This window comes from Hylaeus anthracinus, unplaced genomic scaffold (assembly GCF_026225885.1).
Source record: "Hylaeus anthracinus isolate JK02 unplaced genomic scaffold, UHH_iyHylAnth1.0_haploid 5, whole genome shotgun sequence".
NCBI classification, from domain to species: Eukaryota; Metazoa; Arthropoda; class Insecta; order Hymenoptera; family Colletidae; genus Hylaeus; species Hylaeus anthracinus.
This window is the reverse complement of record NW_026535322.1, coordinates 8,780,095-8,807,210: the sequence shown is the minus strand read 5'-3', so window position 1 is coordinate 8,807,210 and position 27,116 is coordinate 8,780,095. Positions and strand designations below refer to the sequence as shown.

The following is a 27,116-nucleotide window of genomic DNA, read 5'->3' as shown; positions in this document are numbered from 1 at the left end:
CGTAGGGACGGCCAAAGGGACGGCGGTGGTACTTTTGAATTAATTATTTGATGCTACCACGATGAATAATTCAACGTTCGGCAAGATGAATCTTGACCGACGCACCTTTATACGCCACGGAGCGGAAAATGGGATTGCCTTTTGATTTATCGGGGCCCTACAGAAAGAAAACCGTCGAAACCGGCAGAAATCCCCTCTTCGGGAATTCCTCGCACATACTCGCTAGAGGGCATAATCGTGGGAAGGTGTGAATTTCATTACTTTGACAGAGATAGGCTTGATTCGCATCGATGGGGTTATCTTAATTGGTTGGATGCGTCCAATAACTGTGTCAGAAAAGTGGGGAAGATCGTAGAAGGAGAGGGTAATCATTTTGTTCGTAACATTTAAAGCTATGTTCCGCATATTAATTAGAATAACGAAACGATAAGTAGCACGAACTTGGGGGATGACCTAATAATTAACGAGTATGATATTTTTCAAATCATTCGGGAACCAAAGTTTGAGGAGCGTTCGGGGCATGTGTGCGACATACTTTGACTCTAGTATAAGTTGCCCGCCTGGAAGACGTAATTCCAAGCTAAGTGGTTAAAGTTCCATGTATGGAGCATAATGTACAGAGCTTCCGTACATGAAATTTGTGGCAAATAACTTTGTATACTTAACGGTTTGCATACATGTATAGCCACAGGGACATAGCACGATGCAAGAATGTTACATGGTTTAATACACGCTGCCCCCGAAACTTGTCGACTGACCGATCGATCGTGAAGTAAACCTAAAGTCTTGTCCAAATATTACCCTCTGTCACTGCAACTATCGTGCGACTGCTGGACGCAGCGATCGGTTCTCTAGTATCTCGAGTCGCGCGACTTCCACGCGAGTGCATGTAGAATATATGGTCTTCTGTTACCTCGTAGTCGTGCGTCTTGAATCATGCGTAAGTTGCTTCTCTGGACAAGGCCTAAACCGTCAGGCCAGAGTAATCGTACCGTTACATGAGTCAGTTCCTGCGACGAACCGAGCGTGTCCATAGGGCATTAATTACTACTACGATAACAAAGGGTTGGAGCACTTTTTAGTCAGTTCCAACCATGCTTTGCAACCATTACTCATTCGATCGCGATTCGTAAGTTTTATTGAATTCGTTGATCACGGGTAAAGTCAATTCCCTTCAAAATGAACAGCTTCGCAGAATTAAATATTCCAGAGATACGGTAGATTAACCCTTTCGATTCAGTGGACGAAATATTACGCTACCAAAATGTCGCTTTTGTTACGCTATGGTCTAAACAGTGAAGAAAGGACACTGAAGGATGTACAATCGAAACGGTTAAAATACACGAAACGACTGGAGTTCGGGAATTGACGTTGGAAGCCTCGGGAAACTTCCGCCGAATCTAGCCACAGAATCAATTGAGTCGAAGCGACTCCGTCTATCTGCGGAGGCATTTAATCCACGTTATCGCAAACACACGTTTCAGGGTACTTCGGCAAGTATCTGAACAAGTACAACGGCTCGTACATACCGCCGGGATGGCGGGAGTGGGGCGGCCTCATAATGAATTCACGGTACTACAACTACAGCGTCAACATGAACGGCAAGAAGATAAAGCACGGCTTCGAGTACAGCAAGGACTATTATCCGGACCTGATAGCGAACGAGAGTGTGGCTTTTCTCCGACAGAGCAAACACAATTTCGCCCGGAAGCCGGTGATGCTCGTCGCGAGTTTCCCGGCGCCACACGGACCGGAGGACTCCGCACCCCAGTTCTCGCATCTCTTCTTCAACGTCACCACTCACCAGTAAGTACCAGAAACTTTGTCGTTGTGTTTGCCTTCGTTACTGGCCGTCCTTCGGCTCTCGAACGCCCTGAATGTAGGTCAGTTCGTTACCCGGGATTGGAGATTTGTTTGCGGTTAATCCACTGCCCTCTCGTATCAAATGAAACGCGACGGTACCGTGGACATTTTAATTTCCCTCACGATCCACCTTTCCTTTCGGTGATCTTACGTATCGATCGAATCGCCGCGTTCGGTACTCAATTATCGCAAGGAATTTATCGATATTCGTCGCCTTGGAATTTCACTTTCGCCATGGCGTTATTTTGCGAAGGCACGCGTCCACACTCACCGCTCCTTCGTCTCGGCGTCATTTCCTTCTCGCGAAATGGATCTCGAGTTTACCGAGAAGTGCGCAAGACTGCACGATTCGAGGCAACTGGCTGCATTATTATTTGCACACGTACCGCGCCTTCTCTTTATACCTCCTTTTCATGCAGACGCGTTAGATGCAGTTTACCTTCTTTTGCTGAGATCGTATCGTTACATCCAGGTCTGAAAACACACGATAATGATAATCTTTTCACCGCGTTCAGTTGCATGGCGTACAAAATAAGCGAAAGCTGAATCGCGTTTTTTAAATCCCGTTGCAGCTACTTTCATCGTACTGGGTTTATATTTCCAACGACTAATGTGTGCGCTAGCGTAGTCCTTGGCATGGTCAACATTTTGATAAAATATCGTGCACTTCCTGCAATGGTAAGCGCGAATATACAAGTATTAGCAACGCATATATTTACATTAACTCTATCCACTATTTTTGCGCCCTGCATTGACCGTGCCTGGAAACCTCCCATGTCAGGATGCGCGCTGTGTACGAACCGATAAACAATACCATTACCCATGGAATGTCTCGATACGATGCATCCGGAACGTCGCGTTTCATTTTCATTCGCAATGACGGACGGCTACGCGCGGACAACGGTACCGTACACGTCGACGGTACGACTCGACGCGTACGCGCGTTTCCTGACGTAAGACTTGTTTCTCCGAAGTAGCAAACGTGTACCGAGCATGTCATTCGACGTCCGGTGTTCGAGTTCTTTCACCGTTTCAACGACACGATACGCGACACCATTCGCTACGAGTAAAAAAGAAACAAAAGGAAAGAAAAGAAGAAAAGAGACGCAGAAGGGTAGAAACCGAGGGTCGACGAAATCTACGAATCGTTGTTTTGCCCGTGGATGGTTTAACATCGTACGGGCGAAAGACCAGCGAAAGGTGGAGGCGAAAAACGAGAGACAGAGCCACTCTAGACTAGACAACCGGATAGATAACCGCAGTCACGGTGTCATCGTCGGGTGATGGAGTGGCCCTAGACGGGGTACAGTGTATGCGATGAAAAGCACTAAAAACGCGCGCACCCCTCGTGAATAGTCTCGTCTCGCCCCCTCTGGACACAGGCAACGCCCGTCATTGTACCTCCGTGATGCAGGTATTATGTTCACCTGTCTCTGTTTCGCGACAAAAAGTAAAAAGAAAACAACGCATCCTCCGTTTTCTTCCGTTTCCGTGCAACAACGCGTTCCGTCCTCGTTTCTCCGTTTTCGCTCTCGAGTGGACGCGCATGTAAGTACCCGCGACTACGATTACAGACCGAGAAACGCGGAACGTTTTGCGAGGGATCTTCGGCGAATCGGGGGACTACAGATTGTCTCATTGCACGGAGTATTTTTTTGTTTGACGCTATCTAGCGGTAAGCGTTTGCCGCCGATCAGACTTCTCGCGAGTATCGATTCTAAAGGGATCCTCTTGCCATTACTATCGCACGTAGATACCATTTCCACTCGTAGATTTTTTCGAAACGTTTATCCTTCGTACACGCGTGTACCTCGATACAAAGTTTCATAGGGATTTAACGCGAAGAAGGAAAACACGGAGCTCGTAAAGTATCATTCTTCAAAGCGTCTCCTCTTCTCCCTTTTTTTTCCTCCTTTATGTAGGTCGTTACCGTGTCAGTGCAATGCAGTTGTACTTAGGTATCTCTCGCGAGGGAAAGACGAGCGAAGGTTCCCTCTGTTCGCGACAGAACGATTCATTACCGGATTTCCGAGCGCAAACTGGGCCAACATTCCCGATATTAAGCGGCGGCGGCGTAGTCCGTAGAATGCTGACCATCGTTCATCATCTCATTCTATTTAGCGACGCAATCGAAACTTCGAAAAGAATGTACGAGTCGATCGCGTAGCGGTGCATTCGCGCAACCGATTCGCCAGGACAATTACGAAAATGGTAAATAATTTTGATGCATTCGTTGCCATCAATTTTACTTTTACGACGCAGCGTTGCGTGCCTCTCAAGAATAGAATTAAACGCGATCCATAATGCGAACCGACATGGGAGACGTTTAGCAGAGCCACGGTAATCGGCGACCAGCGTTAATTCCATAACCGGAATTTTTAATTCTACACTCGTACGTCACGCCATTCTCTTGTCGCGTCGTACAAAAGCTAAATCGAAAGAAATTAATGCGTGCCGCAGCACGCGCAATTACATGCTTTCGCGACGCTTTTACCGGCGCTCCCCGTGTGCCCTTAAGCAGCCGTTTGACCGGGTTTTCAAGCGGGCGAATTAATATTTTTTTTTCGCCAGCTCGAGCGGATTAAACCGACACCGGCGCGAAATCAGTTTTACGACTACCGGTAATTTTCCGTTCGAATTTCTTTCTTTTTCGCCCGCGGCCTCTCGATGCTGCGAAACCTAGCTCGAATTATTCATTCGATTTTTTCAATTTATTTGTCGGGCGGATTTTCTTTTTCACCACGCTCACGGCGGAGGCACTCCCGCGTGCCCGTTATTGTAGATTTAAACCGGGGTTCTTGTATGTTGAGCGTTAAAGTGAGTCATCTTCGGGGTCGCGTGCTCTGGAAACGAGTAATCACGCGAAATTCAAATTTCGCATCATGATTTATTAATGTTTCAACCATGAATATGTATAATTACAATAATAAGAAAACGTTCATGTAAAATGTATCCAATCGGTTGGTTTACGAGTCGGGCAAAGTCATTGCGACGAAGGTGGTTACGAGTCGTTTAAATCATCTCGCATCGTCGAAACTTCACGTATAGTCTCACTTAATAAATCAATGAATAAAAAACTTGATTGTCCATTCAAACAAACCAGAACCCTGCCTCTCGATAGCGATCTCTGGTGAATTAGCGAGTCAATAATCGTGATTTAATAATCCTCCATCTTGGGCGTGTAACAAGGCGCGTTGATCGTGTAACGGATACCCGCGTAATTCCTTTGTGTCAGGCGGAATGACACTGTGCAGATTTGTAACTCCCTTCTCGGAACAGTTTCCTGCAATTTACTTTTACAAGCACCGCAGGATTCTTGTCTGCTTTATGTAACATCTGATAAGCCGTTGTTTTGCGCGACGCGATACCTGCTGACTGGATATCGATCGTTAGATTGAAATCGAGAACCTCGTGCGTTATCGTTCTCGAAAGTAGAATGCAGTTTACTTTCCGATTAAACGAAAATGTTTGATCGGAAACTCTCCCTCTCGAGTCTGTTTAAATAACCAAAGAAAAACAAGATTATCTTACTGATCGTCACTTTCTCGTCGCGGTTCTCCCAATGATCAATCTTTGAATCGATTCGCATGCCAAAAGTTAAACTTGCTCGGCATCGAATCGACGGGCGAACGAATCAACTAGTGGTCCTTCTTCGTTTCCAGGTGGTCCATGACATTCACCGATTAACGCGTTCGATCGACGTCGATCTGGTCGCGCTAATGCCCGTGCAAAGCATCTCCCGATTAAACGTTATGGAAATTCGACCGCCACAGAACCACTACTGCCGTTATCGCGTCGAATGAGCTCGCTTATATTTTGACAGCGCCCTTTCACCATGACTAATCCGAGGGCAACAACGCGAGAGTCGAGTTTATCAGTGATTCGGCTTGTATTAAGCTCGCGTATCGCAGGCGCGGCCGGTGTTCGTAACGTTTCCCCGCTGGCTATGTTTTAATTTCAGCAAAACCTGCGCAGCCCTGTTAATATCACCTCTCCCTGATCAGATAATCGAGATTTATCGTCGGGGTAATTAACAGAAGAAATTTATGCGCCAATTACCGCGGGGCACGCCGATGTGATCTCGGTGTCTGGGGAGAGGAAAGAAATTTACCACCGATCGGATTCGTACATCCAGCCGTGGTTTGTCTTTGCGTTTTTAGGAAACCGTACGATCCCCCGGCGTTAGATCTTCATAGATCCCGCGATAATCGAATCGGTGGGAAGCTTAGCCGAACGAATTAACGCAACGTGGATACATTAGGCGTCGGGTCGAGCATCGATTCGATCCAAATTAAAGAAGCGAAGAGACGTTGCACGGTGCTTCTTGACTGTCGAGGGCAACGTGGTCGAGAATTTCCAACCGAGAAAAGAGAAAACGGGAGAGTGGAATCGACAGAGACGAATGGGTCGTCATGACGCGAGATCGTTAAAATAGTTCAACGTGAAATATGTCGATCGGAGTACTGCTCGGGCTCCTCGGAAGGAAAACAGTTGGATCATTTGTACTTGGCAATTTATAGCGTGTACGTTCGAAACGCTTCGACAATCGATGCTTTGTGACTGGGGATGTACTATGTACTTCTTTGCAACGAAATATATTTTTAAGAAGTCGTCGACCGCCATCATCGTAAAAAGGTAAAAGAGAAACTCGAAAGCTCGTCTCCGGTGGAGGCTATAACCGACGAAGACTTATATTTTTCTTCGTTTTACATGGCCTCCTTTCGTGCTCCCGAGGTACTCAGGGATGGTTGACAGCCACTCGGAGTCCCTCAAATATCGATTACCTCCAACATCCGATATAAGTATCCTTGCGTCCATCTATCTGGAATGCGAACGTTATTTCTTTCTGGAAAAGGAATTCCATAATTTGTTCACAAGAAAGAAAAAAAAGTATCATAAGATAGTAGATGCTTCGAGAGAAACGACCTAACCGTTACCGATGCTAGTTCGATGGAACAGACAGACCAGGTCAAAGATCGACGAACCCTATCCCAGGATTTCATAATTAGCTTGTCCACGATTAATCTTAAGCGGTCGATTAGATGGACACCGCGCCGACAGCTGTACTACCGAACGACGGTCTCGCGAGGGATGCATCCGGAGACAAACGAGCAGGATGCAATCGGAGAGACGCAGCGCAAGGCAGAAAGTGCGCGGGGGGCACGTGTCTGGGTGCAAATATAATCGTGGAGTGTCTCGCGGGAAAGTTAAGTGGCCGTGGCGAGCCGGTGTATGCAGAATAGGCCGCAATTAAGGAGTCCAGACGAAATACGTCGACAGAGAGTGAGCGAGGACGGCGACGCGGGGGAGGGACGTCGACGGGACGGGAGTATTCTTCGTTCGGAGACCTTCGTCAGATTGCGCGCTTTATTTTAAATTTGCATAAAGCAACGAGCCGCTTTACGGCCGTTAGCAGCCGGGTAAACGAAAAGGCTGCACGACGAAATTAACGCTAACCGTGTTCCTCTGTAAGATCCGCGCTTCCCGCGCTCCCCATCCTTCCTCTCCTCCTTCTTCTCCTCCTTCTCCTCCTTGTTTGGAAGCTCGCACTTTTCGACTTGCACTCGACTGCGACTCCATTTCTATTCGGCGAATTACGTTTGTTATTCGAAAACGATTCCGTCGTATCCCCTCGGCCCCCTCGCCATTCGGGGCTGATTTCGTTCAGATTTATCGCCTTGTTTGGCTTCGCGGATGTTATTCGAATCAAGTGCGGTTACGCGATGATTGCGTTGGGCGCCTGTTGCCCCCGTTTTCACGGAAACCAACGAATCGTATTCTATCTCGGTTTATCGCGTCTCGAAGACTCGGCGTCTCGAATTTTCCGCCGCTACCGCCCACTTTTCTATGAAACTGTGACCGACTGAAGCGAACAAACCTGTTCCCGCATCCCGTACGAAGGTTCCCCAATAAGACAAAGATCCTCCGCGATCGAGGCGAGCGTTCCTGAAGGACGCGGAGGAAGGTGAAGGGCCAATTACCCATAATTTCGTGTCTCGCGTAATTGGTGGAGAGCTAGGTGGAAAGAGAAAGGAGGAGAGAGAGTATACGGTGTCTCGAGGGTCCGTCGTGTTTCGCCATCTCGTTGCATCGAACTCTTGCGTCTTGCTAGATACTCGAAGTTAATTCAATTTCCCCCAGCCGACTCGGATTCCGGCGGGGAACTACGCGCGTGCTAAATCCTGAATCCTATGTAGTTGCTCGACACGTTTGGAGACTTAATCAGGTAACAGGGATTCTTTGACGCGGGAGAAAGTTGGTTTGGGGCTGGCAATTAGTTGCCAATTACAGCGGTGTAGGCGACGCGTCAATATTTTGTCTCGTGTCAAAGGTTTATGACAAGTAAACACGTTTATTCGCGTGAAAAATGTAAGAAAGTTACGCGAATTTCTTGTTTCAGTACGCCAGCCTACGACTACGCGCCGAATCCCGATAAACAGTGGATTCTGCAAGTCACGCAGAAGATGCAGCCGATCCATAAACAGTTCACGGATCTTCTGATGACCAAAAGACTGCAAACGTTGCAAAGCGTCGACGATGCCGTGGATAGGGTACGGATGACTCGTACGGTTTAATATTTTTCCACGAACGACTGTACGTTTGTTTTGCTGAAACGAGAATTTATTTTGTACGATTGTCTCTTCGTCAACAGATCTATCAGGAACTGAAAGATCTCGGGGAATTGGACAACACGTACATAATATACACGTCCGATCATGGCTACCATTTGGGACAGTTCGGTCTGATCAAAGGGAAGAGCTTTCCATTTGAATTCGATGTCAGAGTACCGTTTCTCATCAGAGGACCTGGAATCGAGCCCGGGACCATGTAAGTAGCTGTTTATTATTATTTTGATTCCGCGGAAACGCTCGTTACGTCTTCAGAGTGAGCTGGACAGACCAGTGATGCGAGATCGAGATCGAGATTTATCTCGTCTCGTGCGCATCACTACGACAGACAAATAAACGAAGGATCAAATGTCGGTTAACTGACGAGACAGGTGGTGAATTTGTAAAAGACGTCGACGTTTGACTTGTTAGACACTGGCGCACAGGTATAAAAAGATTTACGGCGACGTTACGCATCCATGTCTTTGAAGTTCTCTGGCTTTCCATTTTGTAGAATCAAACGAAATTTTCTTTCCCCGACGAGTTGCTTCTCAACGCTGTTGAGCACCTGATCATTGGCGGTACGGAACACTCACGCGCATGTAGACCGTCGTCTCGTAAATTAGCAGTCTATACATACATCGTACACAATAATTTCACCCGATGATCGCGGCAATCGCGTGCTGCATTAAACCAACGACGCGATTCATCGGCGTCCTGACATCGAACGTACGGATACCCTCTCTTCCTTTAAATTCGCTGGTAAGATTTCACGGTAATAAATAGAGCACTTGCGCTTAAGTGGCTGTTGTCTGGACGTCTTCTGGAATTACGGTCCTCCAGCCCGTCATGAGGAGTCTCGAAAGCGACAAATTATCCATCGCGGCCCGTGAAACCGAGCAACAAAAAAGCAGCTGGAAAACCGAGACATTCTTCCGTTGCCAAACTATCGTGCAAACGTGAATCCGTGACTATTCGCGTATAAATTGGAGCACACTTGGGAATGCAACCCTGATCGCGACGCTAAAATTTGTCTTTATACACCGAAATGAGACATTTTGAAAAGATGACAAGTTAGGTACCGTTATTTAATAAAACTACGATCAAGAGTAGTCGAGATTTTCTTGTGGTAAATGACGATAGGTGGTTCACCCTGTGCACTTTGCTATCGTAAACTTCGGAATAACGCGCTAATCGGATGCGAACAAGGGATGAAGAGCAGGGAATTTGAAAAATGAAAGCATCGGAATACTCGCGGTGAATATGATCATGCTGGCGGCGCGGTATTTACCCCGAAGGGGCGAGCCGCAATATTGGATTACAATAAAGCACCTATATATATGACGTTGCAGAGTAGACGACATAGTTTTGAACATCGACTTGGCGCCGACGTTCCTGGATATGGCCGGCGTCGAGACGCCGCCGCAGATGGACGGTCGTTCTTTCAAGAAACTTTTTCAGAAGTGAGTACATTGCCAATTTTTCGCCATACACTGTACGTATACGGGCGTATCGTACGTCAAGACTTGGAACAAATATTGCCACGAAATTCGATCCTCAACCGAGAAACGTTACGTCACGGTTGATACAGTCGAGGCTTCTCGGTGGAAATCGTGTCCATTGGATAAGATACTCTAACTAAAATAGATAAGATTACCTTCTCAGGGATGAAAGGACATGCTGATATTGGGAAGCATTTAAAGGTACCAGTGCTCACGCCAGCAACATTTCTATCGAAACCTGGCTGATTGGTACTCGTAATGATCCCCAATACACGACGCACGCCAATAATATGGTATTATTTGAATCATGAAGAAGCTAACATTAATGTTGTCGAACGTTAAAGTATCTTATCCAAAGCACACAATTTACATCCGGTAGACTCGATTAGTACCGACCACGAAGGGCCGTGAAAGCCTCTGATATCTGAAACGTTACGTGTTACAGTAAACACGGAAGGAGGTCGAAATTTAAGTGGCCAGACACATTCCTGATAGAATCCTCAGGCCGTCGCGAAACTCCAGAGTCAATCGCGGAATCGAAGGCAAGGGAAGCCAGAAGGCAAAACGCTACCCTCGCGAAACAACACGCGAACGCGACGTTGGAGGAGGAAGACGACAATCCGGATGTCGATCCAGACATTGACCACGACGCGGACCACCGTTTTTTGGAGAACGACACGGGCAGCGATCAGGACATCTCCGAGGACGAGGACTTCGAGGACACAATCATCTACGATTCGAGTAACGCGCTTTCCTACTTTTTCTAACAGAACGATGAACGGTAAATCATTTGGGTAAGATTCTAAAACAGCCTTATCCGCTGAAACTTGCCTTTCACCTTGTTTCGATACGGTACAATTTTGGTATGTACATTTTATTTTTGCTTTTAACGTTACAAATGAAGTCGTTAAACAAAGATAAAATAGAAAATTAGCGTTTGTCAGTGTTAAGCAGAATGTAATTTGATTGCATTGCTATGATTACGAGTTCGAGGTAATTACATGATTTCACGATTTACAATTATGATTAGATCGTAATTGCACGGTGCTTAAGGTGTAACGGGAGTGTGCAATTACAATGCGATTATATTGTAATTCGATCGTGGTCAATGTAATCAGATTACACTGTGCTCAACGCTGACTTTTATGCAGTTCGTCTTTATTCAAGACGTAGTTTCTACTCTAGGAAGCCGTAACACTTTACGCCGATGCTACGCTGACCTTTTCGTAGCAATAAAACCAGTCTTCGCTTCGAGAGCCACAATCTGGCATTATGATCCGATCCTTCAATGAATAAATTATGTTAGGGCCAGATTTACGGAACCGTCGGCGGGAAATTAAGTGGACGTAACACTTTTGTCTACGCTCTTGGATTCGAACGAGCTAGATAGAACCGTGGATCTGTTCACTGTCGTAATCGTTATCATTTATAATCATAAATGGTATAACGTACAAGTAGACAGTTTAAATAAATGATTTCAATACCATAATCAGCAAAAATTAATTTCACGGATGCTTACCGTCCTACTGATGCGTATCGTTTCACCAAGAAGTAACGAACTTTGGTAAATCGAGAGACTTAGCGCTCATAATTAAAGTTTGGTGTTACGTTAAATGAATTCTTATTCATCCGGTCGGGATTACCACGATGAAAAGGGTCTGGATTCCGGTTCGACCATAAATCCCGTGCAGGCTTTCGGCTAGGATTTGCGCAACGATCGGTTCTAATCCCATTTTATCGGTTCGCGCGTTCCCTTCATGTTACCTCTGAGTGTCACTTTCGTTCTCGCCGAGAAGTTTCGAAGCGTAACCATAAATGAAACCTTTTTGCGACATAAGTTATAAACATCCTCGATGGATTCGAATCGGGAAAAAACTTGTGAGTGTGAAACGACAATTTTTTTAGACTTGGAGCCGCATCTGGACAACAGAGTACACCCGGTGCACTCGTCCTTCAATACTAAGCACGAACGACTCGCGGCAGAGTGCTCACGACCGGAAGCCCAGGCCAACTGCGTACTGGGTCAAAAGTGGCGTTGCGAGAGGGATGGCCACCGATGGAGGAGGCACAAGTGCAAATACGCGGCGCCTCCTCAGCGGATGTCGAAGAAATGCGCTTGTTTCACTCCGAACGGAGTCGTCTACACGAGGCTAGAGTCAAACGATTACGAGGGACATCGGTACGGCTTCGGCAGGGATAGACGACCAGTGGATATGTACACCGATATGGCCAGATACTTCGCTAAACGAGGTATGATCGGCGATATTTTGCCGACTGGTCGTCTCCTTCCCTATTCTGTTGTATTTAGAATGAAATTCAAGAATATGTGTTTTATTTATACTTACATTATTTAATCAACTATGCATGTGCATGTTACTACACGACCCTTTCCCATTATGTCATATCAATACATAAATTATCCTCCTTCTTTATCACAAGCGATTCGTCTCCATTGGATTTCATTATCAGAATATCCAGTGTTGTTAACATTTACAGCGAAGAAGTATATATCTTTTACAGCTCTTTAACGTCATGTGTTTTTTGTTTACATTACCCGTCTTGTCCCGCATGTAATTAATAATGATAATAATGCCGATAATACTCGCAATCTGTGATCTCGGTGATGGGAGAGCGTCTATCGCGATGATGAAATTTGCAATGCATCTCGATGTAAGGAAGCGGTGATCATCGTTCAAGATTTTTGTCAGGTAAACGAGACGCGGCGGATGAAGCTAGCTTGAGCGAAGATACCAATCGGGATACCGACGTGGACGATGATGACTATAATGATGGTAACCGGGATCGGCGTGCGATCGACGAGGAGGACGACGAGGAATTCTTCCAGGACCTGAACGAGCTCGCGGAGAACGTGACGATGGAGTACGCGGACTTGGTTTCTAGGTACGAGGGTTTAGAAAGCTGTTGATCTTTCCTTTGATAAATGATGGATGTCTTATCGTCGGATGTGTCTTCAGAGATAGGTTCTACAATCGTACATCGAACGATGACCAAGAAACGCTGAATTTAGATAACTTGGAGGACTTTGAGTACGCGCTGAAAAATTTCGATCCCAGTTTGGACAAGGTGGTGAAAGGTCGGCTGAATGTCGAGGACGTGGTCAGGAGGCACAGGAGAATACGAAGAAGCGTCACGAAGAAAGATACCGTGGAACATGTGACCAAGATCATGGAGAGTATAGAGGAAGAACTAGACGACTTGAAGGTACACCGAATTGTAGAAAGCTAGGACTGAATTTCACGAAACTGACGCGATAAGATATTTAGGTGTAGGGTACGCTAAATTGTCCTTGTCGTATTCAGGAAACACAAGCTCGTCACTCAGAAACACGCAGACCATTACCACCGAAGTGTTCGGTCCTCCCTCAGGGCGGAGTAAATTGTTCAGACACCGTGTACCAGGATCCGAACGAATGGCGCATTTCGAGGCGGGAAATCGAACACCAGATAAGAGAGATGAGGATGCAATTGGAAACGCTAAAAGTGAGTCTCGTTGGCGATTGTTTACTCGAATTTAACTAATATGAATTATGGTATCGTTCGTAGGAAATACGTCGTCACTTGATGATCAAACGACCTCACTTCATACCAGACACGGAAAAAGACGCTGAAGAGGACAAAGAACCTCCCAAACCGCATCACCACGCGCAGAAGAATCACGCGAATCGCCATCACAAGAAACACGATCACGCCAGTACTATTAATCCCGGCGTTACGACGGGCCGTTCCACTTCGAAGTCGAATCAAGTCACGGACGACGGAATCGGTTTTACGAGTACCGCCGAAAAATCGATCGCGATCACGTACAACGATCCAATCGCCATAGCAGAACAAACAACCGGGACAACCACTGTACCTACGACGATCAAATCGAAGAAGGTTTCGCGTCGCCCAAAGATAAAAGAAACCTCGAACAATGGAACTGAAGTCGAGATCGATAAGCCACAAAAACGCAGAAAGATTCATCATCGCAAGAACAATACGCTGTTTACGAATAGCGTCCACGACGAAGTGTCGGTAGCGAGTCTCGGTGAAACATCGGAGGCGGTCGCAACCACGCAGAGTACGATGTCGAGTCAAAGGCATCAGTATCATCAGACCAGATACACAACACTCCCTACCGCAATAATGGGAGAAACAACACTTCAAAAAGAGGCATCGAGTAGCACAGGGACTACGAGTGACTTCGATAAAGAGACCACGATGGAAATGGATCCGCAAACGGTGCTATCAACGGGATCGGAAACCTCCAGCGTCATGGAATCGACGATGCCACAAAGAACGACTCCTGTGTTCGTTAAAGCAACGATCGACGCTCATTCTAGGACCGCGTCTTTGCCCACAACTCCAATGGTGGAACCAGTTACGATCACTCCTCCGAGGAAGTTCCCGAAGTTGCAGAAAAATAAAACTGCAGGAAATCTTGGACCTTCCAGGATAGATGTCACCATTTTGGAATCTCCTGATAGGAAGAATAAACAAGGTTGATCTTTGACGCAACAGCTTAGAATAAAAAAAAATCTGCCTGCTGTGCAAATTTTATTTTGATTTTATCTATTCATTTATTTATTTATTTATTTTGTTTATAATAGATATAATTGATATAGCAAGCAATCGTCGGTTGCCGCCAATGTTGAACAGCCCTCTAGAAGCTCGCCATAAATGCTATTGCGAGCCTGACTCGTATACGAAGAAGGACGAGAAGGAGATAGCCAGAGAAGAGAGGCGAAGATTGAAGGAAGAACGTTTGAAAAAGAAAGAGCGAAAGATGCGGAAGAAAGCCAAGCTCGAGAAGGAGTGTTTGACGGAGAAAATGAATTGTTTCGAGCACGATAACGATCACTGGCGTACCGCGCCTATGTGGAGCGCAGGTCCATTCTGTTTTTGTATGAATGCGAACAATAACACGTACTCGTGCATTCGTACAATTAACGCGACGCATAATTTCCTTTACTGCGAGTTCACTACCGGTTTGGTTACTTATTATAATCTAAGGATCGGTAAGTACGTTATTGAAATTGTCTTTTCCGCAACTGATCCATTTCTATTTCTATTAATTTTCATTTAGACCCGTTTGAACAATGGAATAGACTTTCTTCCTTAACGCCTAACGAGAGATCGTATCTTCACGATCAATTGGAACATTTGAAAGGATGCAAAGGTACGCGGGATTGTACCGTTGGAAATGCGAGGGAAGGTTTACCGCAGCTCCAACAACATCAAAGATTAATCTCGAAGAGAAAATATGTTAACACTTTCGGTAGGTTCGATCGATGAAACGCGAGTGATCTGGTCTCTTCCTTGTTACTGTTTGTTTCATGTTATTTATTTCCATAGAGGATATGTTTGTACCGTCGGCTTTGCAAATTATTCGCGAAAGTGAACTCGGTAGTCCACCTAATAAGAGACGAAAAAAGTTGCAAAAGTAAGTAAGCCATTGAAAGCTTGACTATTGTATACTAGAAAACGTAGAGGTGATGTTGGGTAGTATCACGGTTAGTAAACATTTGTATCCCGTTTTCTTCCTCTTGAACAGTGTTTGGAACAGACGCAGCAGGAGCTGGCAAAGCAGTTGGAGGCATCATCAAGACACGGTGAACTTCCGGCGGCACAGACATCAGTACTGACCGGTTTATTTGTATTTTCTTTGATCGTATTGTCGAAGGATTAGATGTATATTAATTAATTTCGCGGTGCATTTAATAACGTAATTTATTTAGTGATATTTAATTAAAAAAAAAGAGAGAACGGAAACGTGATATTTAATTAATAACGTTTTTATTCCAGTAGACGGTCGCAGTTCGACGAGTACTGTGCATATTTTTAACGCTACTTTTTACAGTAAAATTATTGCGAACGGTCGAGACGAATTTCTCGTGTACCATGTGCGTTTGGTTGAAACACGCGAACGAGAACGAGAAATGATCCAAACGATGATCCTTTTTTTACTTAATAGCAGATATTTTTTATAATAATTTATTTACTCTCGTCTCTTTAGGTCTTTATACAAGAAGCAACTAACTTGTATCGATACTTGCCTAATGAAATTTAGAGCAATTTTGAAACTTCAATTATCCGGATCTAGTAACGATACTTCTTTGCGAAGTAAATAACCAATACCTGTAGCTTTCTAGACAATAGACAATTGTCTAAGAAACACAAAGAGTTTAAGTATTCATCTATTGTAATTAGGACAGTTCAAATTTGGATTTGTGACAATGGACTGATACGCACAACGAAAAAAAGAACACAATAGCAAAATCATCCTGCCAAGAACCTTTTGCGTTTCCTTTCACAAATTCTTTATACATTCGTATCTACATGTTTATTCCACTAAAGCTGCCATTTAATTGATTTTTCTATTGCCTTTAAGCAATGAGAAATAAAACTGCTCGTATGGCGCACTGCCACAAATTGTCTTACTATCGTTACAACTGATCCTTGTCAAAGTCTTTAACCCTGACTGTAGAGACAAGTTAAAAGTAAATAGTAAAAAGTAATTCCAGCCATTATCTAAAGATATGCATTGCTAAGACTGTTTATATTTCACTGAAACTAAACAAACTTTCAGTGCCATTTATTCTGCGTAATCTTCTACCTTATTAGAAGTATGGAACCTTTTGTGATCGCTACAGCTAACAGTCTTTGTAAAGAAAAATGGAATGCTGATGGAACTATATATTATTTTTAATCGGATTAGTTGAAATATAAAAAGATTTAGATAATACTCAGTTATATTTGATGAATTGTGATTGTTTAAATGCATCAGCTATATAATTCTGTCCATTAGCATTTTATTTTTTTACAAGTGTATGTCTGTGTTATATATTAGGTTCTCAGTTAGTATCCTGAGAATATCTACAAGATTTTGAAATTAAAAAATGTATTTAAATCATGCAAAATAAACAAATAAATACTGTCCAAACCATAATTCATATTTCATTTATGTCTAATGACGCTGTTAAGATGGGTAATCAATAAATAAGAAGTGTGAAAGAAGATGGTGATGAACGTTTTTATATTTCACAGAAAATAATCATACATTAGAATAATAAAAAATATATTGTTTAAATTTATAGAATTTACAGAAATTAAAAGCCAATAGCAAGATCAAAATCTTCGTTATCATCAAAAATATTATTTATAGCTTTGTCATTGGTTATATTGTTGTGCTGAGTAACACCATTACTTGACTTATTGTCAATTAATTCTTCCTCTATAGCATGGTCATATACTTTCTCTTTGTTATAAGAAACATATTTTTTTGAATTAGTTTTGCAAAAAGAATTACTATGTTCATATGTCACATTATCATTATTTAGATACTTGGGACCATCATTCTCTTTGTCACTATCACTCTCATCATTTGTCATTTCAAAAGTATTGCAATCAATCTCTTCGGATGTGTCCAAATATTTTTTCCACTTGTTTAAAGCTACCTGTGATTTGTGATTACTACCAGACTGCATATCCATGTCGAACACAAAAGATGTACTTGTTTCAATTTCATACTCTTTCATGGCATTTAATTTTTGAACTTGAATACGACAATCTTTTCCTGATCCTTGGAAATAAACCTAACAATTTAAATTGTTTTTTATACTATATATACTCTTTATTTGATAGCCTCTAGAATTATACTTTCTTTTGTGACAGAAATTTATGATAATGGACTATCTTATTTATATACACAGAACACAGCTAACACAGAAGACAACAATAAGCTTACCCGTTTGAGAATTTGTTTTACATTGCATATTTTACACTGCCACTTTTTTGCTTTTTTAACAATATGGACCTGAGAAACAGATAGCAATTAATGTGTTATGAACTGCGATATGACAATCGTATTTTTTTGGGGTAACGTATGTATATAGAAAGTACCTGATACATTTTGCAGGAATAACAGCATAAAATATTCATTTCTTGTGGCATGACTTTTAATTTAAGCAGAAGCTCATTAACGTTAAATCTTTTACGTTTCAAATCACGACTCTTTCGAGTTTTAAACTTCGAACATTCACTGTTGTACATACAGGTTAGCCAACACATTGAAATAGAATATTGGCGGGAAACGCCAGTAAAATGATGTAGGTCGAAGGGTGATTAAAGAATGTAGTCGTTTAAGATATATCAGGAGATACATTATGCTAGAAGGGTTATAATTAAGGTATTAATTTTACAAATATTACAATTTTTATTTTATTTCATATTTTCCAACACATAGTTCATAAAAATATATATAGTGTATTTATAAAATGTCAATTTTACACTTAGGCAGAGCTTGAATAATTTCCTTGCGAATTAAATCTTTATCTTTGAGGTATGGTAATCCCTGAATTTGTAACATCTCCAAATTTCTGAAAATAGATGTACTATTATGTTTAAAATTCTGTTTATTGTATTTATTGTTGAATGATCGTATATATACTTGAGAAGTTTTATATTGTGTAGGCCTTCATCTGTAATACTTTTACAGTTTACAAGTTCCAGATTAATCAGTGAATCTTGAAGAACTGATAATAATGGTATAGCGTCATTATTGATATATCTACAGTTTTTAAGTTTAATTTCTTTTATGTGTTTACATCCCTCTAAATCAATAACTTGAATGAGTCATTTTGAATATATTCAGCTTCATTTAGTGTATAAAAACTTTTGTAATACCGACCAAAGTATGGAAATCCAATATGACTAATTCCAGCATTGTCAGCATCAACAGCCTCTATGTAATACTTATTACCTGCTGATGGTAGTGAATTATAATCTGTTAATTTCTCAGAAAATCCCTTCCATCGAACAAATGCTCCATTCCTTAAAAGCCATTCTGCACAAGCAAGATCAGGACCAAGTTTCTTTATACGTTCCTCATCGACTCTTGAAACATAACCTTCTTGTAACAACTACTTAATTTATACATCAAGTACAAGATATTCATTTTTAATTGCGATACCTATTAAATATGATAGTTAGCCAGTAAAAGAAAGATCTTGTTTGATTTCTTGTACATTGAAACACAACAGACCGTAATCTGTTTGAAGCCTAAAATGAAATATATTATAAGAACTTAGAAGAATATAGAACCAAATGTATTCTATTCGAACCCTACATGAATCATCATTCTATGTTTATTAGCTAAATTATGTTTATCACAACGTTAGATACATATTAGTATTTATATTGCGCACAACGTTCAAGTGCACCTAAGTTGTAGCGAATTAGTTTCTATCTTCAAACGTTAGATGGCATCGCTAGGAGAATTACCGAACGTTACTAAAGTTCGAAAAGTTCGGTTTGTTCACATTTAGATGTCTATACTATATGCTGACATGGGACGAACTACTTTCTGGTAGGCGTAGTATTCTGTGTTACTGTAGTTTCTGGTTTTCATAATTGTATGTGCCGCCGGTTTGAAGAGTCAAAACAAACCTGTGTGATTACTTTTAGTAGTGATTAGATTTTGTGAAAAACATATTAAAGAATTGCAAGATGAGTCGAAGGAAAAGGGCGAAGGTTTGTTGTATTATGTTACTTAAATGCTTTTAATACTGTTTGTTTCGATAGGTATTGCTAAAGATTGTTATGGTTAACTTCAAACGCTACGATTTACAATATTTTTCACAAAATGACGAAAATGTTTGTTTATCTGTATTCTTCTATGTAGTATTGTACAAGAAATTAATATTTCGTACGTATCAAAATTTATACGTCTTTATAGCAAATGGTTTTGAATTGTAAACATGTAGGTTAGGTTATGTTTTGATTTAATACATTTTCTGTTGTTGATAGTAGTTTGTCAGCAATCATACGTATGATTTTTTTTACTTGTGTAGACTTCAGTGCGTGTCGGTGAAGATAAAAGTGTTTTATTCAACTTTTAATTCATAAATAGCAGCAAAAGATTTTAACCTCTATGTTAAGATCAATGTCTTCCGTTAAGACTTGTTTACAGAAAATCTGTAACTGACAGTACATTCTACTGCATTTATGCTTGTATATAGGTGGAATATCGAGAGATGGAAGAAAAATATAATCAGTTAGAGGATGAAAATGCTTCTGATACATCGGAGAAATCTAAAACTGGACTTGTTACACCAGAAAAAAAAGTTGTGCCTGAAGTAAAGAAAGAGGCTGATGCAGCCATACCACAGTCAGTACCTACATCTTCGGCGATAAAAATAGAAACAAAAGAAGAAGATGACCAGGATAGTGATCATGAGGATCCACATGGTAAATATATATTGAAAACTTTTACGATTCAGTGCCAGAATATTCTTGCCAGTTTTGGTAGTTTTTATTGGGTAGCACTTTTAATATATATATATATATTTCTAATTCTAGTGAAAGAATTACTCAACGGCTTAGAAGGGGCAGCATTCCAAAGTCGTCTTCCATTCGATAAATTAACTTCTACAGAGGCTGCATGTTTCCCAGATGTTTCTGGTGGTCCACCACAAACTCAGAAAGTTTTTCTCCATATAAGGAACAGACTCGTATGTTATACGTCAACAAATAATACGTGTTCGTCGAGTACTTTTGCGCTTAGATGTAATTTTTTTTATTTCAGTTGCAATTATGGCTTGAAAATCCCAAGCAACAGTTAATCGTTGAAAATGCTTTACCAGCCATTGAACCACCTTACAACAGCGACACCGTACTAGCACGTCGAATTCATGCATTTTTAGAGCGACATGGTTTTATAAACTTTGGCGTATTTAAGCGATTTAAAGTAATATATCTTTTATAATCAATTATAATAAATTAATTCTACATCGTACGTTTTCAACATCGAACTTCCTATTTCAGCCATTACCTACTAAGAAGTTAGGTAAAGTAATCGTAATTGGAGCCGGTATAGCTGGTTTAGCCGCGGCTCAACAGATGCAACAGTTTGGTTTAGAAGTTATCGTCCTCGAAGCAAGAGTATGCGTTACTCTACATTGTACTGTACGTTTATAAAGCGCGTATGACATTTTACATATTTTTCATATTTTATAGGATCGCGTTGGTGGTCGTATCGCAACTTTCCGTAAATCCTCGTACATTGCCGACCTTGGCGCAATGGTAGTTACTGGTTTAGGCGGAAATCCTGTTACAACGCTAAGTAAACAAATTAATATGGAACTCCACAAAATTAGACAAAAGTGTCCTTTGTACGAAAGCGACGGTCAAACGGTTACTATAATTGTTTCTTTGCGTATACAATGACGATAAGGCATGTTTCAGGAAATTGCTTACTTTTAACATTTTGGACACAAACAGGTTCCAAAAGATAAGGATGAAATGGTAGAAAGGGAATTTAATAGGTTATTGGAGGCAACGTCGTATCTTTCGCATCAATTAGATTTCAATTACGTGGGCAACGCAGGATCGACGGGGCAAGGAGGTAACACGCGACCGGTGTCTTTAGGTCAAGCATTAGAATGGGTAATACGCCTTCAAGAACAAGGTGTCAAACAACGTCAAGTAGCTCATCTACGTTCCGTCTTGTCGCTTCAAGGAAGACTCATCACTAATCAACACAGGGTACGTATAATAATAATTATTCTTTAAAGTATTTAGGAGCATCTTCCATCGAAGTCAAGAATATGTTTTACGTTACAGATGATATCGATCATGGATCGTTTGGTCGAGTTAAATAAACAATACAAAGAAATGACCGAAAGCAAATTACAGACACGCGATATAACGCAAGAATTTGTACTGCGTTCAAAGTTACGCGACCTCCATAACGCATGCAAGGTATAAACCGCAATTACGTGTATGCAGTTGCAGTAATTATTTAAACATTTTATACTGTCCATTTTCTATGTATTAGGAATGGGATCAATTATCGGAACAGCAGAAAGAGATCGAAGCAAAACTACAGGAATTGGAAGCCTCTCCGCCTAGGTAAATTTTTATACAATAGCGTGTACCGTTTAAATACTGGAGAGAAGAAAGAAAAAAATTTGTTGTTTGCTTGCAGCGACGTGTATCTGTCTTCGAAGGATCGTCAAATACTGGACTGGCACTTTGCGAATTTGGAATTCGCCAACGCTACCTCGTTGTCGAATTTGAGTCTGAAACATTGGGATCAGGACGACGACTTCGAGTTTACCGGCAGTCATCTAACAGGTGAGTCGCTTTCAACTGTACACGTTGCACGAACCAGTACTTTATTTCGTTGAATTAATGTTCACTTTCGCAGCGAAAGTGATTCGAATTTAGTTAAATCGACGGCTAAATTGCCTACGATTATTATCGATTGCACGCGTTGCTCATCGAGACGCGTTTAACACACGAAAACATTCTAATTTCATGTATCGTGCGCGATTCGCGGAATATTCCTGTTTGCCGGTAACGCGCGGAACACGGCATTATATCGACGTTCTCGAGAAATTGCTTAACCAGCCAGTAGATGGTATAGATAACGGGTGAATTATTCGCCGGTTGCATCTCCTTTACAGGCGTCGGATAGTCTCTCGCGGTTTGTACCCGTGCAGTTGACTTTATCAACCTTATTGAAAGCCGATAGCATGAGATTCCGTGTAGATAGTCGCTGTATCCCTTAACCGATCGGTTACCAGAGTTCTCATTATGTGAAATTATACTATGATCATAGCGTGTAGCTGCACTCGGGCCTACTAATGCGTTAACAAAAACGAAGGCGATGAGAAATATGACCATAGATAATCAAGCGGTTTCGTATTTTACACCGTCTCGAACCTCTGTTTCCCGCAAGTTCGCGTTTACAGTGCGGGGTTACTATTCCTTGAATCGTTTACCCAAAGTATTTACATTAAACGACTGAAGCTCCCCCGGAAATAATTGGCATTCCGATACCGCTCGAACCACTGTACGAGATGTAGTTAAAACTGTTAGGGAGACTTCCTGGTATGATCTCAGTGCTTATATTAGGGATGCACGGGTACTCGATATAAAGTATCATATACTTTAAAAGCAACGAAGATATCCAGGAGCTTCGTGACGAATGGGGTACTCCGTAGATGGATATCATCTCGTTATCTGTACCACCCAGCCAATCAGCGGCAAAGTAGCAAATGTAACGGTGGGGGATTAGCCGACTACTGGCCTCGAGCGACCAGTTTATCGTGTTCCGACTACCGTCTGCATCTCGCGTTATGCGACAATGACGCGCAAACGCATTTCACCGCGTTCTTTTAATCCCTAGGATGGACGCATTTACGCGTTGCTCCATTCGGTCATGTCCTTGTCGCACAATTGGGTCATTGTATTACAATGTTCCTAGTATTACAATGATTTTCAAGTATTTAACTCTTTGCTTATTTTTTTTTAATATCCTTGTTGCTTAAGGGTTACTCTTTTATTTTGTTGCTCGTTTTAATACTTTCTTCCCTATTTCACGCGACAATTGTATTTCATATTGTATGTGACTTGGAAACAATTTGAGCAGAACAGTTCACCATCAGAGGATCTTGTATATGAAAAAAGTGATGAAAATAGTCTCGAAACTAGTTAAAAAAAAAAAAAAAAAGAGTACCCCTTAAATCACCGCTGAAGCTACCCGCTATGCCGGTGATACGATTACACGCTCGAGGTCCCCTAACAATTTTAACCGCAGAAATCCATGTCGCGACCGAGCCAGAAGTCTCGGTAGGTTAACATTGTCCCTAGCAAACGAACGGTAATCGCAACGTTAATAGAGGATACTCGAGCGACACGGTTCAAGGTGGACGTAGCTGGACGTTTTGTATCGGTCGACCGTAACCCAGAGGAATAACGTGCTCTCGCGTGTGTCGCTACCGCGAAGTGCACTCGACTGACAGTGAACGAACGAACCGGTCTAGTCGAGAGCTCGAGCTCGAGTTCCAATATTGCTCCACCGTCGTTCGCGGCTGACGCAGTCGAGTGCATCGTGCTAGAGCGACGCGGACTCGTCCCGTGGCGTTCTTCGGGCGCACACGTTGAAACAAGAGACACGCGAGATGCTTTAGTCCGTTTCTTAGAGGGTCCATGGTACGGCTCGGCCACGGTGGTCAATTCGAAATTAAAAGCGATGCCCACGGTCCATGACTGACGTGCATCGATGATCATGACGGTCTGCCCGCAGGTTCTTCCCGGCGATTAATGAGATGTAAACAATTTAACGCTAAATTAAGCACAACAATAGGCTCTCTCGTGAATCCCCCTCCTTCGTCGATAGTTGGGCCCCAACGTCGGATCCACCCGATGTAATCGGTTCTGCCCGAGCCCATGGACTCTTCGCGGTCCTCCACTTCGCTTTACGGACCATCGGTTCCTTCTCGGTTTCAAACGAATCCCGCTGCACAGAGTTAATAGCCACCGACCGAAAACCATTTAGGCTGAAATATTCTTTCAGATACTTTTTCACTTTGAATGTCGCCGACTCTAGCTTCTTTCTCCTTGGAAGAATTTTCGGGTTGTCGAATTTTCGCCCTTCCACTAGCGTTATACATATATAAAGATTAGGAAAAACATAGAAATAAACTGTAAACACCGCTGGAACGCGCGAGGCCAGTCGATATTACAGAAGTTGTAGCACGAGTTTCCTATCTTTGAAGGCTCTATACCGTTCCGTTATCCAAACTAGAGCACATCCGTCTATCATAAATTCATCCAATTCAGGCTTGACAAGTTCTCAGAAGGATACCATCCTTCGATCCCCGAGGCCACTCTTGACGATCGCCACGCTCTTCGCGTTCAGGACTGTTCTGTTTTTGCGTTTTACGCGAGAGTTGATTCACCGCACGGTCAAAAAACAATTTAGTACGAAAATACAGGAACGTACAAGGCCTGGTATTCGTCGACCAGGCCGTGCCCTCGTCTTCTTCTCGATCGGTCGTATAATAGAGAGTTACCGAGCTTTGTTCGCGAGCGAAGACTGGGCGCGTCGTCAGTGTTTTCGGTCGTTCGGTTGTCAGTCTCCCAATGGTAGAACGACACAACGTAGGCAGCTCGATATTATGTGTATATATACGTGCATGTACCCATCGAGATGGAGAGCTGGATACGACCGTGAAGGGACCGGGTATGGGCCATTTACGACGTATCGAAGACTTCTATACCGTTTGTTGACTCCGATCGTCGCATTCCACACCATTCCTGTGTCGCTACCAAAATTATATTGTCGTAAAGTTGGCTTCGCGCGTACCTCGACGATCCCTGCCTCCACCAACGACAGTCTTATGGGGGGTTACACGACACTGTTACATCCGTTCACGCGACGAGCGAACGTCATCGAACCCTACAACCAGTATTTTTCGGGAATCATTTTCGAGTTTGGTTCCTTACTCGCCTCGAGTATGTCGGGCCCCTCGTTTCGGTCCGAACGATAAGCTATCTTGTCGCGAACCCGGACCAACGTTATTTTAAAGATCATTTTTCGTTTATACCAACATCAGTCGTTCTGTTGAGATATTAGCAGCAAGCACGTGTGATATTGAAAAGAAAGGACAATGTTAGAAATTGAGTCGACTAGCAGCAAAAGTTTTTTTTATTAGATATGATCCTACGGGTCTTAAGAAACTCGAAATATATACATAATTATATACTCGGGAAACGATGGGAAAGTTATTCAAAAGTAAGCGCAAATTTCGGAGCGTCATCGTTAGCTACTCATTAAAGGCGTACATCATTACGATCTGAAAAAGAAAGGTACTATCAAGAATTTATTTTATAGTTTCTGTCTTTGTTCTCTCTACGGTAATTCATTTCTGATAAGTTGTACGCATAGTACACCCTTTTTTTGGTACACTTCTTTTATCAGGAGTTACACTGCTCGAAAAATTGTTCTCAAATCTAACAGCGTCTTATTATCCTAATTAATAAAAAGTTGACGAATTTTCGGAAAACTGTCGAAAGGAGGCTGGACGCGTCGTAATGGCGTCAAATGATGGTAGGAATTCGGGACTCCTAGGGTCGAATTGTTCCCTCGGCTGAGATCGGAATCAGGACCGTGTTAAGGATCGCGTCCGTTGGGTTCGGGGCGCGTTTCGTGTTTCCCAATAACGTTCGGCCGGCAGAAAATTTACGAACGAAAGAATATCGGGGAATATACAATCCTCTGGCTCGCCTTAACGAGCTTTCGCTTTCGATCTCCGATCGATTCGGACGGTGTTAGCGCCGAGGACTGGAAATAAACGGGACGGTCGGTCGATCGCGACCGGCTCATTTGCAGAGACGAGCTTCACCCCGAAAAAAGAGTGTAAAATAGAATGCGTCGAAACGGCGGTGTTTTTTCGAGGAGGGTTAGGTCGCGGACGGTGGACGGCGGTATTTCCCCGACAGGACGAAAACGTAGGCAGCTTAACATTAGTTGAGCCGAGAGCTGGTTGGCAGAGGGGGCCCTGAGTGGTAATTTACGAGGTATCGAAGACCTTGTACACTCCTACCCGCCAACGAGCCAGCCTCGCCCCGCGGAATCCAGTCTTGGCCTTAACGCACCGATACCTTTCCCATGACCACTTTCGGCCTATCCGTGTACACGCGCTCCGGTACACACCGGTGTACCGCTGGTTCTCGATGTTTGTGCCTTTACCATTTACAGTGTTCCCCGTGTCGGCGTCGCGGTAGGGTATCTTGTCGATATAGTCTATCCGGACTACGCTCCTCTACCCCGTGATCCGTGCGATTTCTCTTCTTAACGTCACCTATCGGCCCGTGAAGCCTCGACCGGCCGATTTCTTAGCGCCGGGCATTCTTCACCCTCGAACAAATGGTTCCCCGACACGCGTCCCGGGATTAAGTCCTTCCTGCCTTTCGCCATGTCGATACCCTTCCACGTTTCCGCATCGTTCTTTTTATCCGTGGCGTATTCTTTGCGATGGCGCGAAGGCTTTCTAGAGCGAGTCGCCCTCCACAAAGCGAGCCGCGTACAAGCGAGCCACTTGTACGCCGAACGTCCAGGAAACAAGTTGCGTTTCAACCGTGAAATCGATCGCAACTTTCCATCGTTTGTAACCCAAGTGGCTACGCCAAGGGGAATCTTTTGGAACGCGCGAAAGTACGCAAGGAAATTAGAACATCCTCCGATTTCTAGAACCGTCGGAAGGCGAAAGTTGGTTCGATTATAGTATCGGGTCCTCGTTAGGGTACTAAAATTAACGGGGAATGTTAATTACTTTGGTACGAAGTAAAAGTTG

The 27,116-nt window shown here is 43.0% G+C and overlaps 4 protein-coding genes across 6 annotated transcripts in view; 2 read left to right on the top strand and 2 right to left on the bottom strand.

Moving 5' to 3' along the window:
• LOC128896067 (extracellular sulfatase SULF-1 homolog) overlaps positions 1-16,921 on the top strand; it is a 64,400-nt gene extending 47,479 nt beyond the window's left edge. For 2 of the 3 annotated variants that reach the window (XM_054159221.1, XM_054159220.1), the window contains exons 4-17: positions 1,485-1,806; positions 8,264-8,414; positions 8,516-8,691; positions 9,824-9,934; positions 10,419-10,714; positions 11,879-12,223; positions 12,682-12,874; positions 12,949-13,195; positions 13,294-13,473; positions 13,537-14,473; positions 14,583-14,990; positions 15,059-15,250; positions 15,328-15,415; positions 15,527-16,921. In XM_054159221.1, the coding sequence (XP_054015196.1) occupies positions 1,485-1,806; positions 8,264-8,414; positions 8,516-8,691; positions 9,824-9,934; positions 10,419-10,714; positions 11,879-12,223; positions 12,682-12,874; positions 12,949-13,195; positions 13,294-13,473; positions 13,537-14,473; positions 14,583-14,990; positions 15,059-15,250; positions 15,328-15,415; positions 15,527-15,617 (3,737 nt within the window). In that variant the 3' untranslated portion in view covers positions 15,618-16,921. The remainder of the gene's footprint in view (positions 1-1,484; positions 1,807-8,263; positions 8,415-8,515; positions 8,692-9,823; positions 9,935-10,418; positions 10,715-11,878; positions 12,224-12,681; positions 12,875-12,948; positions 13,196-13,293; positions 13,474-13,536; positions 14,474-14,582; positions 14,991-15,058; positions 15,251-15,327; positions 15,416-15,526) is intronic. The other variant, XM_054159222.1, reaches the window with a different exon arrangement.
• A 66-nt stretch (positions 16,922-16,987) lies between these two features.
• Positions 16,988-18,115, bottom strand: LOC128896095 (uncharacterized). Its single transcript, XM_054159283.1, has 3 exons — positions 17,875-18,115; positions 17,720-17,788; positions 16,988-17,567 (listed from the first exon to the last, which is right to left on the bottom strand). Exons 1-3 carry the CDS (start codon positions 18,040-18,042, stop codon positions 17,082-17,084), a joined length of 723 nt encoding a protein of 240 aa, XP_054015258.1. The 5' UTR covers positions 18,043-18,115; the 3' UTR covers positions 16,988-17,081.
• Positions 18,116-18,161: 46 nt separating this feature from the next.
• Positions 18,162-19,240, bottom strand: LOC128896099 (ATP synthase subunit s, mitochondrial). The gene is made up of 5 exons (XM_054159292.1): positions 19,100-19,240; positions 18,944-19,032; positions 18,662-18,867; positions 18,422-18,584; positions 18,162-18,350 (listed from the first exon to the last, which is right to left on the bottom strand). The coding sequence occupies exons 1-5, from the start codon at positions 19,109-19,111 to the stop codon at positions 18,242-18,244; spliced, it is 579 nt and encodes a 192-aa protein (XP_054015267.1). The 5' UTR covers positions 19,112-19,240; the 3' UTR covers positions 18,162-18,241.
• Positions 19,241-19,346: 106 nt separating this feature from the next.
• The window catches only part of LOC128896076 (lysine-specific histone demethylase 1A), a 99,202-nt gene continuing 91,432 nt past the window's right edge, over positions 19,347-27,116 (top strand). Inside the window, exons 1-10 of the mRNA XM_054159236.1 lie at positions 19,347-19,503; positions 19,992-20,220; positions 20,332-20,483; positions 20,558-20,719; positions 20,797-20,913; positions 20,989-21,165; positions 21,253-21,516; positions 21,595-21,732; positions 21,809-21,882; positions 21,959-22,107. Coding sequence (XP_054015211.1) covers positions 19,480-19,503; positions 19,992-20,220; positions 20,332-20,483; positions 20,558-20,719; positions 20,797-20,913; positions 20,989-21,165; positions 21,253-21,516; positions 21,595-21,732; positions 21,809-21,882; positions 21,959-22,107 — 1,486 coding nt within the window. The 5' untranslated portion in view covers positions 19,347-19,479. The remainder of the gene's footprint in view (positions 19,504-19,991; positions 20,221-20,331; positions 20,484-20,557; positions 20,720-20,796; positions 20,914-20,988; positions 21,166-21,252; positions 21,517-21,594; positions 21,733-21,808; positions 21,883-21,958; positions 22,108-27,116) is intronic.